This window comes from Stegostoma tigrinum, chromosome 14 (assembly GCF_030684315.1).
Source record: "Stegostoma tigrinum isolate sSteTig4 chromosome 14, sSteTig4.hap1, whole genome shotgun sequence".
NCBI classification, from domain to species: domain Eukaryota; kingdom Metazoa; phylum Chordata; class Chondrichthyes; order Orectolobiformes; family Stegostomatidae; genus Stegostoma; species Stegostoma tigrinum.
The window spans coordinates 32,011,029-32,025,480 of record NC_081367.1 but is presented as its reverse complement, the minus strand read 5'-3'; the positions used below and the strand labels follow the sequence as shown (position 1 = coordinate 32,025,480).

The 14,452-nt window shown below is 41.3% G+C and overlaps 1 protein-coding gene across 4 annotated transcripts in view; it reads left to right on the top strand.

The window, feature by feature from the left end:
* The window catches only part of golim4a (golgi integral membrane protein 4a), a 99,494-nt gene that overhangs the window by 26,088 nt on the left and 58,954 nt on the right, over nucleotides 1–14,452 (top strand). For 3 of the 4 annotated variants that reach the window (XM_048541999.2, XM_048542000.2, XM_059651075.1), the window contains exon 2: nucleotides 676–750. In XM_048541999.2, coding sequence (XP_048397956.1) covers nucleotides 676–750 — 75 coding nt within the window. Of the gene's footprint in view, nucleotides 1–675; nucleotides 751–2,723; nucleotides 2,947–14,452 lie in introns of all 4 variants that reach the window. The other variant, XM_048542001.2, reaches the window with a different exon arrangement.

The following is a 14,452-nucleotide window of genomic DNA, read 5'->3' as shown; positions in this document are numbered from 1 at the left end:
TTGTTGTTGCTGTGATTTCCTAATTTTTCTCGCCATGTCCTGACCACTTAAGGGAGTAGAAAATTCTGCCCTTTGATTTATTCAAACACTCCCATGTATGGTTCAAAAGATTGCTTGATTTTATGAGTTGTAATTGCTTTTTGTTAACCCCTCCATGCGGTTGATTTAATATTGGTATTAAGCTGCTGTGGCAGTTCATTAGTTTTATTCAGAAATTGTTGCACCTGCTACAAATGCATTCTGGGAAGAAAAACAGATACTTGCTAAAATAACTGAGCATCAATTGAAATTTGTGTTGCTTTTGACTCTTTTAAAGTAGCCTTTGTTAATAAATCATTAGTCACTTCAACAGTAAATGCAGGGAGTAGATTTCCTGCAATTCTGTACACTTGTAATATATGTAGTTGCTAACAGTGAAATAAACAAACAGAGTTAAGTTAAATTAACTTCCCTTTAAAGTGAATAAATGGGCAGTTAAATTTGTCAGTTTTCTAATATTGCATTTGCAAAGGAAAGTAACATTAAAAATGTTTAATCATTGCTAAATCATAATTTATGCTTATTTTCACCTTTTGCCTATGCCATTATTTGTTCGAGAAGGAAATCTTATGGTCAACAGTAATGCCTGAAAATTAAATAAGAAATGAACTGACTTTCAACTGTGTTTTGTTGCAGTTGTTTATGAACATAGATCAAGACTAGAAAAATCACTACAGAAAGAAAGAAATGAACATAAAAAAGCAAAAGAAGGTAAGGAAATATTGACTGACCTATCTCCTCACTAACTACCCCCCCTGCACCCACCTTTACTGGCTCCAACCCTGCCTCTTTGACCTGTCTGTCTCCTCTCCACCTATGTTCTCCTTAATCATTTTCTATCCACCTCCCCCTCGCTCCCTATTTATTTCAGAATCCCCTTCCCCTCCCCCATTTCTGAAGAAAGGTCTAGGCCCAAAACATCAGCTTTCCTGCTCCTCTGATGCTGCTTGGCCTACTGTGTGCATCTAGCTCTACATCTTGTTATCTCAGATTCTCCAGCATCTCCAGTTCCTACTATCTCGAGGAAATATTCAATTTCACTGTAATAAGTGTGTTCATTCTTTTTCACTTATTTACTTACCCTGCACACACAAGTGCTCTTGTGAGCAAGTTCTTTTTTTATGGTGCAGTCTTGTAAGCTTGCAACATTCTTGCTCTGACCATGGCTTTTTGTGCATCCCTCCTCCTTTAAACTTATCGTTGGTGGCAAAGAAGTGTTTAGGTTTCTCTTTTTTAAGCTGTTTAATGTAGAAATTTCTTTTTATAGTAGTGAAAAGGAGGAAATCATTCCAGCTGCTGACTGTACAAAGAGCCTGATATTTAGATTCATTGCAGTGTATAAGGGGTAGTCATTCCTATAATATGTTTTTACCATCAACCAAGGCAATTTCTTACACAATTATAAAAGTCTTAAGTTCCGTCGTCACTGTCAGAGGGCAAGAAACAGGCACTGGATTTTAGAATTCTGTCTTAAAATACAATACGAAGTTAACATGTAACAGAAATTAATTCCAGATAGGTGTGATATTTATTTATTGTAGAGGACAGGAATTAGTATGGGAATCTTCTTATCAATGGATTGTTCATAATGACCACAACTAGCTATCTAATGATTTAGACCATGGTGATAGCAGAATAGGAGAAGCAAGCTTGAAAGTAAGAATGCATCAGATCTGCAAAGTTAGAACAGCATGGAAAAGATTAAGAAGATTTGAGGTTATCAGAGTGGTTCTAACTTTTTTTTGCATAGTATTGCTCCTGTAGGGACAACAAACTATCCTGAAAGGGATAATTGCAGCAAAGCCTGGAGATTGGCAAATAATCTGAGAGCGCTGTTGCAGATTGAACTGATTTGGCATATACTGCTCAGTTCTCCACTTAGTTCTGTAATTATCACAGTTTTCTTTTTGGACAGTTATTACTGAACTGTTATTTGTCAGTCATGCTTTGTTTTCATTGTTAACTGCGCATACAGTTTCGTACATTGGAATTGGATTCTTGATTTTTGTTTGGAATTAAAGAATAGTTGGATTATATATTTGATTGTGTGTTGTATATGTGTGTAGTGTATGTATTTACTGTGTTTTTAGGTTACCCCTGAACTGCAGTTATGGATGTGTCCATCAGACAAAGCTCAGTGGTTTCAGCCAATACAGGCAGCATTCTATAAACATTGGTGCCTAACAAAGTGTTCAATTTGTGAAGTGTTCAAACCAGTTTCTGGTGAAAATGCTCAAAATCCTGATGTAACAGATTTGTTTGAGATTCCAATACAGGAAAAAAGATGATTTTCAACCATTCAACCCCCAACAGGCTATTTTGTTTCTGTTTGGACTCCCTGAAGGTTACCGTTAAATACAGCACCCTCCACGTAATCAACAACCTGCTTTTGAGAGTCATTTAAAGTGCTGTCTTTTGGGAATGCAATAGTGGTGTTGATACTTTATTTTAATACATCAGTTTAATTGCAGAAACGTTTGAAATTCATTGCAATTGCAACCTCTCCAATGACTGTCAGCATGAATTCCAAGTGTATCACAATGCTAGATTTTTATTAATAATTTGACATAAAGTTTCAAACTAATAATTTCATGCCATTCTTATTGGTACTAAAATAAACCCTTGTTTGGCTAGGAAAGCGTGTTTAATGTCTAATTGTCTTTCTTTTGAACATTTCCTTGCAGTTGTCTCTTGTGGGGTGACTGTGATATTCAGGCCCACCGTGACTTTTGGACAAATCTTTCTTCAAATTATTCTTTAAGAAAAAAGCTGAAATATCCTGCAGCAGGAATTAAGTAATCGTAATGAAACAACATCCTAAGAAAATTAAATACTGTAATAAAGCAGCAAAACAACTATATTGCATGTATTGAAAACTTGAGCACTGTCTAACCTGTGTAATGTGAGGTAAGTAATTCGTTGAAATGCTTGAAGCATTATTGCTTGCTTCCTGCTGACAGTACATTAATTCACAACATTCTTGATGACATGCAAGGTAGAGTAACTACATCAGCAATCACACATAATTCGATGCCACGACAATAGTAGGGCTGGTTCCTCCACTGAATGTAGTCATTGTCTCTCCTCATTTTCATTGGCAGTAATATTTTCCCACAGGCCATCAGCAGTTCTTGTCTTCTGAATCTTATATTGTTTTGGCAAAGTGCCAGTTTTGTTGAGTTTCATGAAAGGCTTCTCACCATGATGCCTCCTGAGATCTTTTTCATATTTTATCAAACTCGACTCATTAACATCCAACTTTGTTTCTACTAAGCTTCTATCACGCAATTATATTCCCAATTCTACCACTCACCATTGCTGGGATATCCCAGGATGGATTGGCATCCCTCTCCATAAAAGCTACTCGTGCACCTAAATAGCAATATTAATCCATTGCTTCCTTGTTCAGTTCCTGATATTTGCCCACGACATGAGAGAAAAGGGAAAATTGGTGCCCTGCTTTTGAGCCAGGAACCTGAAGGTCCTGCTGGATGGGGTGGTGCAGTGGCAGTAGAGGCTCCAGTGCCAGGCCGTGCCAGCCTGATCCATGGTTGCTATCCTGGTCAGTGGAGTTGCAGCTATCTGGAGGAGTGCATGGCAATATAGGAAGAAGGTCAATGACCTTCTTCACTTTGGCAGCATAGGTTCCACCATCTTCCCACCAGTACCGTATCACATTGTCTGTATCTGCTGCTGGACACACCTTCCGTCAAGGCTTGTCCTCTACCATTATCAATATTCCTTGCAACAACTTAGGTCAATCGCTGTCACAAACACCAATGTAGAGATCCTTTGGACCAAGCAGCGAGCTGAATTCGACAAGTACCAGTTAGGTTTTCACGTTGGTAGGTCTTAGCATCATGTTTGGCCACGGCAGGTGGTACCATAAGGAGCTGCATATCAATGAGGTGAGATGTGCAGTTATTAATGTCGCGAACGCCTGTAATTCCCCTTAATAGGCGACTCATCGCTGCCTAATGAGTGTCTCACCTCAATGCCTGGAAGTTTGTTAAAAGGTGCAGTGATTGTGTTGATATTGTGATTGGACTAGCTAGACTTCTCAATATTCTGTCACATTCCTCAGTGTAGTTTCAAGACAAATGGTTATGGAAGCATGGAGTTCATGCCTTCAAACAGGTTTTCTGCTTCAGTGTTGTCTGTCAAGTGCTTCAGTGGACTGTTGACAGTTGGATTCAGCTGCTCCCTCTGCTGCAGTGATACATTTGTCCTGCAGAAAGCAGTCAGCAATAGATTAGACTTTCAGCACCATTCATACAGAATGGCTCATTTGGATTGTCATCAGATGAAAATGTCAGTGCCAGCTTCGTGGGCAGCAGTTGCTTTTTACACGAAGCATTTCCTGTTGTAAAGCTGTTTCCAAGTTAAAATGACATCAGCATCTTTTGGCTGATTCATAGATGTGATGGTTGCCAGGTATAAAAATGACCTTCATCACTTTTAGGCACAGATACTCTGAGGCCCACAGGGGAGGTGATGGCTAGTAGTATTATCAGTGGACGGTTAATCCAGAGACCCAGATAATGTTCTGGGGACCTGGGTTCGAATCCCACCATGGCAGATCTGAATTCAATAAATATCTGGAATTAACAATCTAACAATGACCATAAATCCATTGTCGATTGTCAGAAGAAATCCATCTGGTTCATTGACATCCTTTAGGGAAGGAAACTGCCATCCTTACCTGGTCCGACCTACATGTGACACCAGACCCACAGCAATGTGGTTGACTGTTAACTACCCTCTGGGCAATTAGGAATGGGCAATAAATGCTGCCTAACCAGCAATGCCCTCATTCCATGAATGAAAAAAGAAAACAAAATCCACTATGAAGATGAACTTAGATGGACACACTTCGTTCACTGTGAAGGCATTGCTCCTGAAAAGCCATTCTAGTAATTTTGCTACTTTGTTTTTTTTTCCCGTCCGAGCATTTCTTGTCGATGGAAGTTAACATATTGCTTGCAATGCCTGATGAAATGGGCAGTTTAATTAACATTACAGGCTTCTGGATTTGAGTTAAAATTTCAGGAATTTTGTTATGTTGCCAGTGGTCAACAGTATCTCTAAAGAAGTCATTTGCCTGTCATGTGTGGACCTGAACTTGATTGCGTGACTGTTTTTGAAATGGTGAATATATGATTTAAAACTGGTCTTTGCCAATGTGAGCTTGAATGACTCATAAAGAAGGGGGTGAAATTGCTTCGTGTTGTGCCATTTTTCAGGGCATCGACTGAGCACAGAGTATCAATTTACTAACAGGATGGCCTATGCTAGTCTGCAAAGGTGACATTCTGTTAAATTTTCTTTTTATGTCTGCCATTTGGAATTCTTTACGAGGCATATCATGCACCCACTCCAACCCACACCCAACAAGTGATGGGGAGATGAAACCCTAAGTAGGTATAAATGTCGTTGGGCCTTTCTGCCTTGGACTCGATCAGTTTGAGCTGGAAAGAGCCAAAATCCCGCCTGTCTGAGTAAATGGCCCCAGGCTACCTACCTTGCTGCACTGTCGGGCATTAAATTCCTTTGCGTTGGTGTGCGATTTTCAGTTGTTGGCTATCTGTCCAGAAATCAAGCAGCCTATATCTGAAATGAGAATGAGTGAGGCGCCCAACCTGACTGAAGCAACCTGTTTGAATTCTAAAAGTGAGAGCCTTATTCTAGTTACAGAGTCAGTACTACAATGTACACATAGAATATGTATTATGCAAGTGCCACATAAGTGCCAGTTGATGACCATCTCCAAAAATGAACAAACCACGTTCAAAGCAGAAGTCAGGAATGGACTATTTTCCATTTTATTGGATGAGTGCAGCTCCAAAAAGATTCAAGAAGCCTGACATTATTTAGGATAAAGCAACCCCTTAGATTGCTTCATCTTCTCAAGGGCAGTTTAGAATCAGCAATAAACACTGACTGTGCCAGCAATGCCCACATCAATGGAAGAATAAAGAAAAATGAATGAGTCCTAAGGCTGTAAGACATACAATCGTATGTATGCATATTTTTGAGGCAAGTTAGAAACATAGAATATAGAAGCAGGATTAGGCCATTCAACCCTTTGCGCCTAGTCTTTCTTTCAATATGGTCATGGCTGATCATCCAACTCAGTATCCTGCTCTCGCTTTCTTCACAACTCCTGTGGTCCTCTTATCCCTAAGAGTTACATCTGCATCTTTCTTGCAAGTCTTTCACATTTTGCTCTTAAGAGTATCCTTTGGCAGAGAATTCCACAGGCTCACCACTCTCTTAGTGAAATTTTTTTTCCCAACTCTGTCCTAAACTGCCTACTCCTTATCCTTACACTGTAATCCTGGTTCTGGACTCACTGGCCATCAAGAACATCATTCCTGGTGTTTACCATGTCTAATCCTTTTTAGAATTATAATGGGCGCCTGCCAGATTCTCCCCTTATTCTTCTTAACTCTCGTGAATATAGTTTTCATCAATCCAGTCCCCCCTCATATTTCAGCGCTGCCATCCCAGGGATTACTCTGGTAAACCTTTGCTGTACACCCTTGATGGCCAGAACACCCATCTTCCGATACGGAGACCAAATCTGCACATAATATTCCAGGTAGGGTCTTGTCAATGCTCTGTACAGTTACAGCAAGCCATCCCTGGTTTTGTAGTCAAATCCTTTGGCTGTGAAGGTCAACACACTATTTTTCTTAATTACCACCTATGGCATCTGTGTTCTTTGAATGACAGGTGCACAAAGACCCTGAGGACTTGTTGCAACTCTCCCTTTCCCAATCTATTCCCTTTCAGGTTATAATCTTCCCACCTGTATATGTCACACACAGCCTTACCTTTGTCCACAAATACTGCATCTTATCTATCATGTCCAAATTGTACTGAAGATTCTCTTCATCCTTCTTACAACTACCACACAGCTTTGTGTCAACTGCAAACCTGGAGATATGACACACAGTTTTCTTACTTAAATCCTCAACATATGTTTGAATAGCTGGGGTCCAAGAACAGATCTCTGTAGTACTCCACTAGTCGATAACTGCCAGTTAGAAAAGATCCATTTATTCCTACTCTTTGTTTTGTGTGTGCTAACTAGTTCTTGAGCAATTCCAGTATGTGACCTCCAGTTCCATCTGCTATAATTTTCCGTGTTCATCCCTTACATGGGACCAAATTGAAAGCTTTCTGGAAATTCAAGGAAACTATACCTACTGCCTCACCCCTCTTAATCCAAGCATCTAATTACATCCTCAAAAAATTCTTGCTGATCTGTCAAGCCTTTTGTAAATGTCTGCTCTGTCCTATCTTGTCACTATATTTCAAGTGCTCTGCTATTACTTCTCTCATATGTAATTTAGCATTTTTCTCACTACCAATGTCTATAATTCGCTGTTTTCTCTCTGTCTACCCTCTTACATGGTAGGGTTATGTCAGCTATGCTCCAATACATATGAACTGCTTCAGAATCTGTATGGTTTTGGAAGATGACCACTATGCATCTACTGTTTCTAGGGCCAGTTCCTGAACCACTCTGGGGTGAAGGTTACCAGGCCCTGGGGATTTATCTGCCTTTGATCCTGTTAATTTCTCCAGTACCATTTCTCCACTAATAATTTTTTTTAATTCCCCCTTCCCATTCCACGTATTTTGGGCATGTTATTTCTGTCCCCCTTTGTGAAGACAGAACTAAAGTATGTTTTGATTGGTTTGCCATCACTTTGTTCCCCATTATAAATTCCCCTGTTTCTGATTTTAGGGGACATATATTTGTACTGATTTTTATCTTCATGTTCCTGTGGCAGCTTTTACTATCGGTTTGTATGTTTCTGTAAGCTTACACTTAATCCCTATTCTTTCCATCTTAATCAGTCTCTTTGTCTTCCTTTCTAGGAATCTAAACTGTTCCCAATCCTCCAGTCTGTTGTTTATTTCCTTGGATTTAACACTGTCCCTAATTTCCCTTGTTGGCCATGGTCTGCCCTTGTTTCTTGTTTTCTGCTGGACTTTGCTTTTTGTCCATGCATTGTTTGAATGTTTACTATTGCCTACCTACCATCATCTCTTTAACTAATGATCTCCAATTTATCATTGCCAGCTTGTGCCTCATAACATCATAATTTCCTTCACTTAAATTCAGGACCCTCGTCTCAGAAGCAACTACGTCACTCTCCACCACATTCCCTACCACACTGAGGACTCTTACAGTTCTGAACCTTGCTTTTTATTACTTATTCTGGAATCTTTCATGAATGCCTCCATTTTGAACCATCCCTTGCTTTGCTGTTCTCCAGCAATGCTCATCTTTCCCAGGTTAGCACTGCTGTTGAGCCCTCTGATTAACCCTTCCATGTCTTTATGCTACTCACCATCTCTAAACTGGACATAAAGATGGAGGAGGCTTACTAAATGGCATCCTTTCTTCAGCTTGCACAGACAAGCCAACCATTGGTATTGGCTGGAAAAGGACCTGGGACTGATCCCCACTTTGATATACTTCATAAGATTTGGAAGGGAGGCAATGGCAGAGTATTAGGAGGCAGAGAGTGGTTGTAGATGGTAAGTATTCTGCCTGGAGGTCAGTGCTGAGTGGTGTCCCGCAGGGCTCTGTTCTTGGGCTTCTGCTCTTTGTAGATTTTATAAATGACTTGGATGAGGAGGTTGAGGGGTGGGTTAGTATGTTTGCTGATGACACAAAGGTTGGAGGTGCCGTTGATAGTATCGAGGGCTATTGCAGGCTTCAGCGAGACGTTGACAGAATGCAGAGCTGGGCTGAGAAATGGCAGATGGAGTTCAACCTGGATAAATGCGAAGTAATGCATTTTGGAAGGTTGAACTTACATGCTGAATATAGGATTAAAGGCAGGATTCTCAGCAGTGTGGAGGAACAGCGGGTCTTGGTGTTCAAGTGCTAGCTCCCTCAAAGTTGCCACCCAGTGGATAAGGTTGTGAAGAAAGCATATGGTGTTTTGGCTTTCATTAACAGGGGGATCGAGTTTAAGAGCCGTGAGGTTATGCTGCAGCTCTACAAAACCCTGGTGCGACCACACTTGGAATATTGTGTCCAGTTCTGGTCGCCCTATTATAAGAAAGATGTGGAGGCTTTGGAGAGTGTGCAAAGGAGGTTTACCAGGATGCTGCCTGGACTGGAGGGCTTGTCTTACGAGGAGAGGTTGACTGAGCTCGGACTTTTTTCTCTGGACAGAAGGAGGAAGAGAGGTGACCTGATTGAGGTGTACAAGGTAATGAGAGGCATGGATAGAGTCGATAGCCAGAGACTTTTCCCCAGGGCAGGATTGACTGCCATGAGGGGTCATAGTTTTAAGGTGTTAGGAGGAAGGTATAGAGGAGACGTCAGAGGGAGGTTCTTCACCCAGAGAGTTGTGAGCGCATGGAATAGTTTACCAGTGGTAGTCGTGGAAGCGGAGTCATTAGTGACATTTAAGCGACTGCTGGACATGCACATGGACAGCAGTGAATTGAGGGGAATGTAGGTTAGGTTAGGTTATTTTATTTTTGGATTAGGATTATTCCACGCTACAACATCGTGGGCCGAAGGGCCTGTATTGTGCTGTACTTTTCTATGTTCTATGTTCTATTAGTGTTACTGGATCTGTAATCCAGAGGCCTAGGCTAAAACATTTTGAACGCAGGTTAGCATTCCATCATGGCAGCTATGGAATTTAACTTCAGTTAGTAAATCTAGAATGTGGCTCACTAATAGTGAATATGAAAGTGATCATTGATTGTCATAAAAGCACATGTAGTTCACCAATGACCTTTAGATAAGGAAATCTGCCATTCCTTGATCTGAGCAACATTGGACCGCAAGTCCAGAGTAATGTGATTGACTGTTAACTGCTGTTTGAAACAGCATAGCAAACCACTCAGTTCAACGGCAGTTAAGGATGAGTAGCAAATGATGTCCTTGCCAATGACACCCACATACCGAGAAAGCATAAGACAAACTCTGGCCTTTGTCCTTTTTAAGCAGGAGTATCTCTTCCAGTTTACGTAAATTATTTGAATGACCAAAACTTCTGTAGCAAAAAATTATTCATATTGAATAACATTCATTACAGCATTGCAAATAATATAGCATTTCACTGTGTTTGCCGGTAGAATAAATTCATTCTCTGATTCACAGTTCTTTAAAAATTTGGCACTGAACCAGACAAATTCTTCTCCCAATTTGTAACTTTCATTCTGTTGGCTGATGTGGCTGATGATGCAGCGAATGGTTTGACTTACAATCTTCTGCCAGTTCTTCTTGTCCTCAAATTGGTCGATTTGAGTTGCCAGTAGTATCTATCATACTCCTTCTAGAAATGGACTGTTGGCAGCGAATGCACTGAGCTCACATAAATGAAGTTATTCTATCATATTGATGTGAACATTTTTGAAATATTTCAGTGAATTCCCATTGTTTCAAGTTGGTGTAGTACTCAGAAAGCATCATTTTGCATAGAAACTGATGAAACATTTTCAGCCAGATCTTTTCTGAGAAATACCTCTTTATAAGCCTCCTTATGTTCTCTTCACGACTTGCTTTTTGACCTACCTTTGTGACATTGGCAAATTTAGGGATTGAAGATATGTTTGCTAACTTTGCTGATGACAAAGTAGGAAAGTAAGTTATGAAGAGAACATGAGGTTGCAAAAAGATGTAAATAAGTTAAACTGAATCAGCAAAGATCTGCAAATGCAATAGAATGTGGGAAAATTTAAAAATGTCCCATTTGAAGAATGCAGATTTAAGCATAATATCTAAAAAGTGAACGATTGAAGAGCTGTGAGACGCAGAGGGATCTTGATATCCTAGTCTATGAATCACCAAAAGTTAGTAAATATAAAGAACAGTACAGCACAGGCACAGACCTTTTGGTCCACCAAGCTTATGCCAACACGTGACACCTTTCTAAGCCAAAAGCCTTTCACCTCTACGTGGTCTGTATCTCTCTATTCTCTGCCCATTCATGTATCTTTCAAGATGCCTCTTAAATACTGGTCTTGTAGCTGTTTCGACCATCTCCTCTGGCTGTACATTCAAGGCGCTTACACCCTCTGTGTAAAAAAACACTTGCCTGTCGCATCTCTTTTGAACTTACCTTCTTTTATCTTAAACCTATGTCCTCTATTAATTGTGCTCCTGAGATGCTGCTGGGCCTGCTGTGTTCATCCAGCCTCACATTTTATTATCCTCTATTAATTGACATTTCTACTCTGGGGAAAAAGACTCCGACTATCCATTCTACTCATTCTTCTCACTTGTAAATAATTATCAGGTCGCCCCTCCGCCTTGCTGCGTTCAAATGTGAACAAATCGAGTTGATCCAATCTCTCCTCATAGCTGATACCCTTCAACACAGGCAACATCCTGGTAAACCATTTCTGTACCCTCTCCATAGCCTCCATAACTTTCTGGTGGTGTGGTGACCAGAACTGTACTCAATATTTCAAATGTGGCCTAACTAAAGTTCTATACAGCTGCAACACGACTTGCCAATTCTTACATCTGTGCCTTGACCAATGAAGGAAAGCTTGCCATTTGCCTTCTTAACCATCTCACCCACCTATGATGCCACTTTCAGGGAACTGTGTTCTATACTTATTGGCAAAGCAATAGTCTAGTGGTATTATCGTTGGACTGTTAATCCAGCGACCTAGGTAATGTCCTGCGGACCTGGGTTCAAATCCTGCCACGGCAGATGGTGGAACTTGAATTCGATTAAAATATGGAATTAAATGTCTACTGATGACCATAAGTCCATTGTGATTCTTGGAAAAACCCATCTGTTTCACTCATGTCCTTTAGGGAAGGAAACTGCCACCCTTCCCTAGTCTGGCTTACATGTGACTCCAGATCCTCAGCAATGTGGTTGAATCTTAACTGTCCTCTGGGCAATTAGAGATGGGCAGTAAATGATGCTACTTGGCCTGCTGCATTCATCCAGCTCTACACCTTGTTATCTTAGACTCCAGCATTGGCAGTTCCTACTATCCCTTCTGCACTATGTGACTATATCATTGCAATCTAGGTATAGTACCTGTGTCTGAATCTGTGTTCACTGAACTCATGAACTTAGCAACTTGTGCAGTTCACGACACTGTTTATGTCCGAAAAGATGGTATTGCCGTGGGATCCCATTTAGAACATAGAACATAGTACATAGAACAGTACAGCACAGAACAGGCCCTTCGGCCCACAATGTTGTGCCGACCATTGATCCTCATGTATGCACCCTCAAATTTCTGTGACCATATGCATGCCCAGCAGTCTCTTAAATGACCCCAATGACCTTGCTTCCTCAACTGCTGCTGGCAATGCATTCCATGCTCTCTCAACTCTCTGTGTAAAGAACCCGCCTCTGACATCCCCTCTATACTTTCCACCAACCAGCTTAAAACTATGACCCCTCGTGCTAGCCATTTCTGCCCTGGGAAATAGTCTCTGGCTATCAACTCTATCTATGCCTCTCATTATCTTGTATACCTCAATTAGGTCCCCTCTCCTCCTCCTTTTCTCCAATGAAAAGAGACCAAGCTCAGTCAAGCTCTCTTCGTAAGGTAAGCCCTCCAGTCCAGGCAGCATCCTGGTAAACCTCCCCTGAACCCTCTCCAAAGCATCCACATCTTTCCTATAATACGGCGACCAGAACTGGATGCAGTATTCCAAGTGCGGTCTAACCAAAGCTTTATAGAGCTGCAACAAGATCTCACGACTCTTAAACTCAATCCCCCTGTTAATGAAAGCCAAAACACCATATGCTTTCTTAACAACCCTGTCCACTTGGGTGGCCATTTTAAGGGATCTATGTATCTGCACACCAAGATCCCTCTGTTCCTCCACACTGCCAAGAATCCTATCCTTAATCCTGTACTCGGCTTTCAAATTCGACCTTCCAAAATGCATCACCTCGCATTTATCCAGGTTGAACTCCATCTGCCACCTCTCAGCCCATCTCTGCATCCTGACAATGTCCCGCTGCAGCCTACAACAGCCCTCTATACTGTCAACGACACCTCCGACCTTTGTGTCGTCTGCAAACTTGCTGACCTATCCTTCAATCCCCTCATCCAAGTCATTAATAAAAATTACAAACAGTAGAGGCCCAAGGACAGATCCCTGTGGAACCCCACTCACCACTGACTTCCAGGCAGAATATTTTCCTTCTGCTACCACTCGCTGTCTTCTGTTGGCCAGCCAATTCTGTATTCAGACAGCTAAGTTCCCCTGTATCCCATTCCTCCTGACCTTCTGAATGAGCCTACCATGGGGAACCTTATCAAATGCCTTGCTGAAGTCCATATACACCACATCCACAGCTCGACCCTCATCAACTTTTCTAGTCACATCCTCAAAAAACTCGATAAGGTTTGTGAGGCATGACCTACCCCTCACAAAGCCGTGTTGACTGTATTTGATCAAGCCATGCTCCTCCAGATGGTCATAAATCTTATCCCTCAGAATCCTTTCTAACACCTTGCAGACGACAGACGTGAGACTTACTGGTCTGTAATTGCCGGGGATTTCCCTATTTCCTTTCTTGAAGAGAGGAATTACATTTGCCTCTCTCCAGTCCTCAGGTACGACTCCAGTAGAGAGCGAGGATGCAAAGATATTCACAAGCGGCGAAGCAATTTCATTTCTCGCTTCCCATAGCAGCCGAGGACAAATCTGGTCCGGGCCTGGCGACTTGTCAATCTTAATGTTTGACAAAATTTTCAGCACATCAGCTTCCTCTATCTCTATCCATTCCAGCATGCACACCTGCTCTTCAAAGGTTTCATTCACTACAAAGTTCATTTCTTTCGTAAAGACAGAAGCAAAAAACTCATTAAGGGCTTCCCCTACCTCCTCAGACTCCACACACAAGTTCCCTATGCTATCCCTGATCGGCCCTACTCTTTCTTTGACCATTCTCTTATTCCTCACATAAGTGTAAAATGCCTTTGTGTTTTCCCTGATTCCTTCTGCCAAGCCTTTCTCGTGCCCCCTCCTGGCTCTCCTCAGACCTTTTTTGAGCTCCTTCCTTGCCTGCGAGTAATCCTCTCTAGCTGAACTTGACCCTAGCTTCCTCCACCTTATGTAAGCTACCTTCTTCCTTTTCACAAGAAGCTCCACCGCTCTCGTCATCCAAGGTTCCTTTATCTTACCCCTTCTTGCCTGTCTCAGAGGGACATATTTAGGCCCAGCTCTTTATTGGTTATAATGAGAAGAGCATCTTTGACCACAAACTTCCTGTAGCTTGCATACTTTTGATATGTAGATGACATGTTTGCAATATTTCAGTCTGCAGCCACATCAAATAATATTTTTATACAGCTTAATAAACTTCGTCCTGCACTCAAATTTGTCATTAAAATTGAGCAACCTAACAAGCTCCCCTTCCTTGCCATGTTAATTGAGAAATGG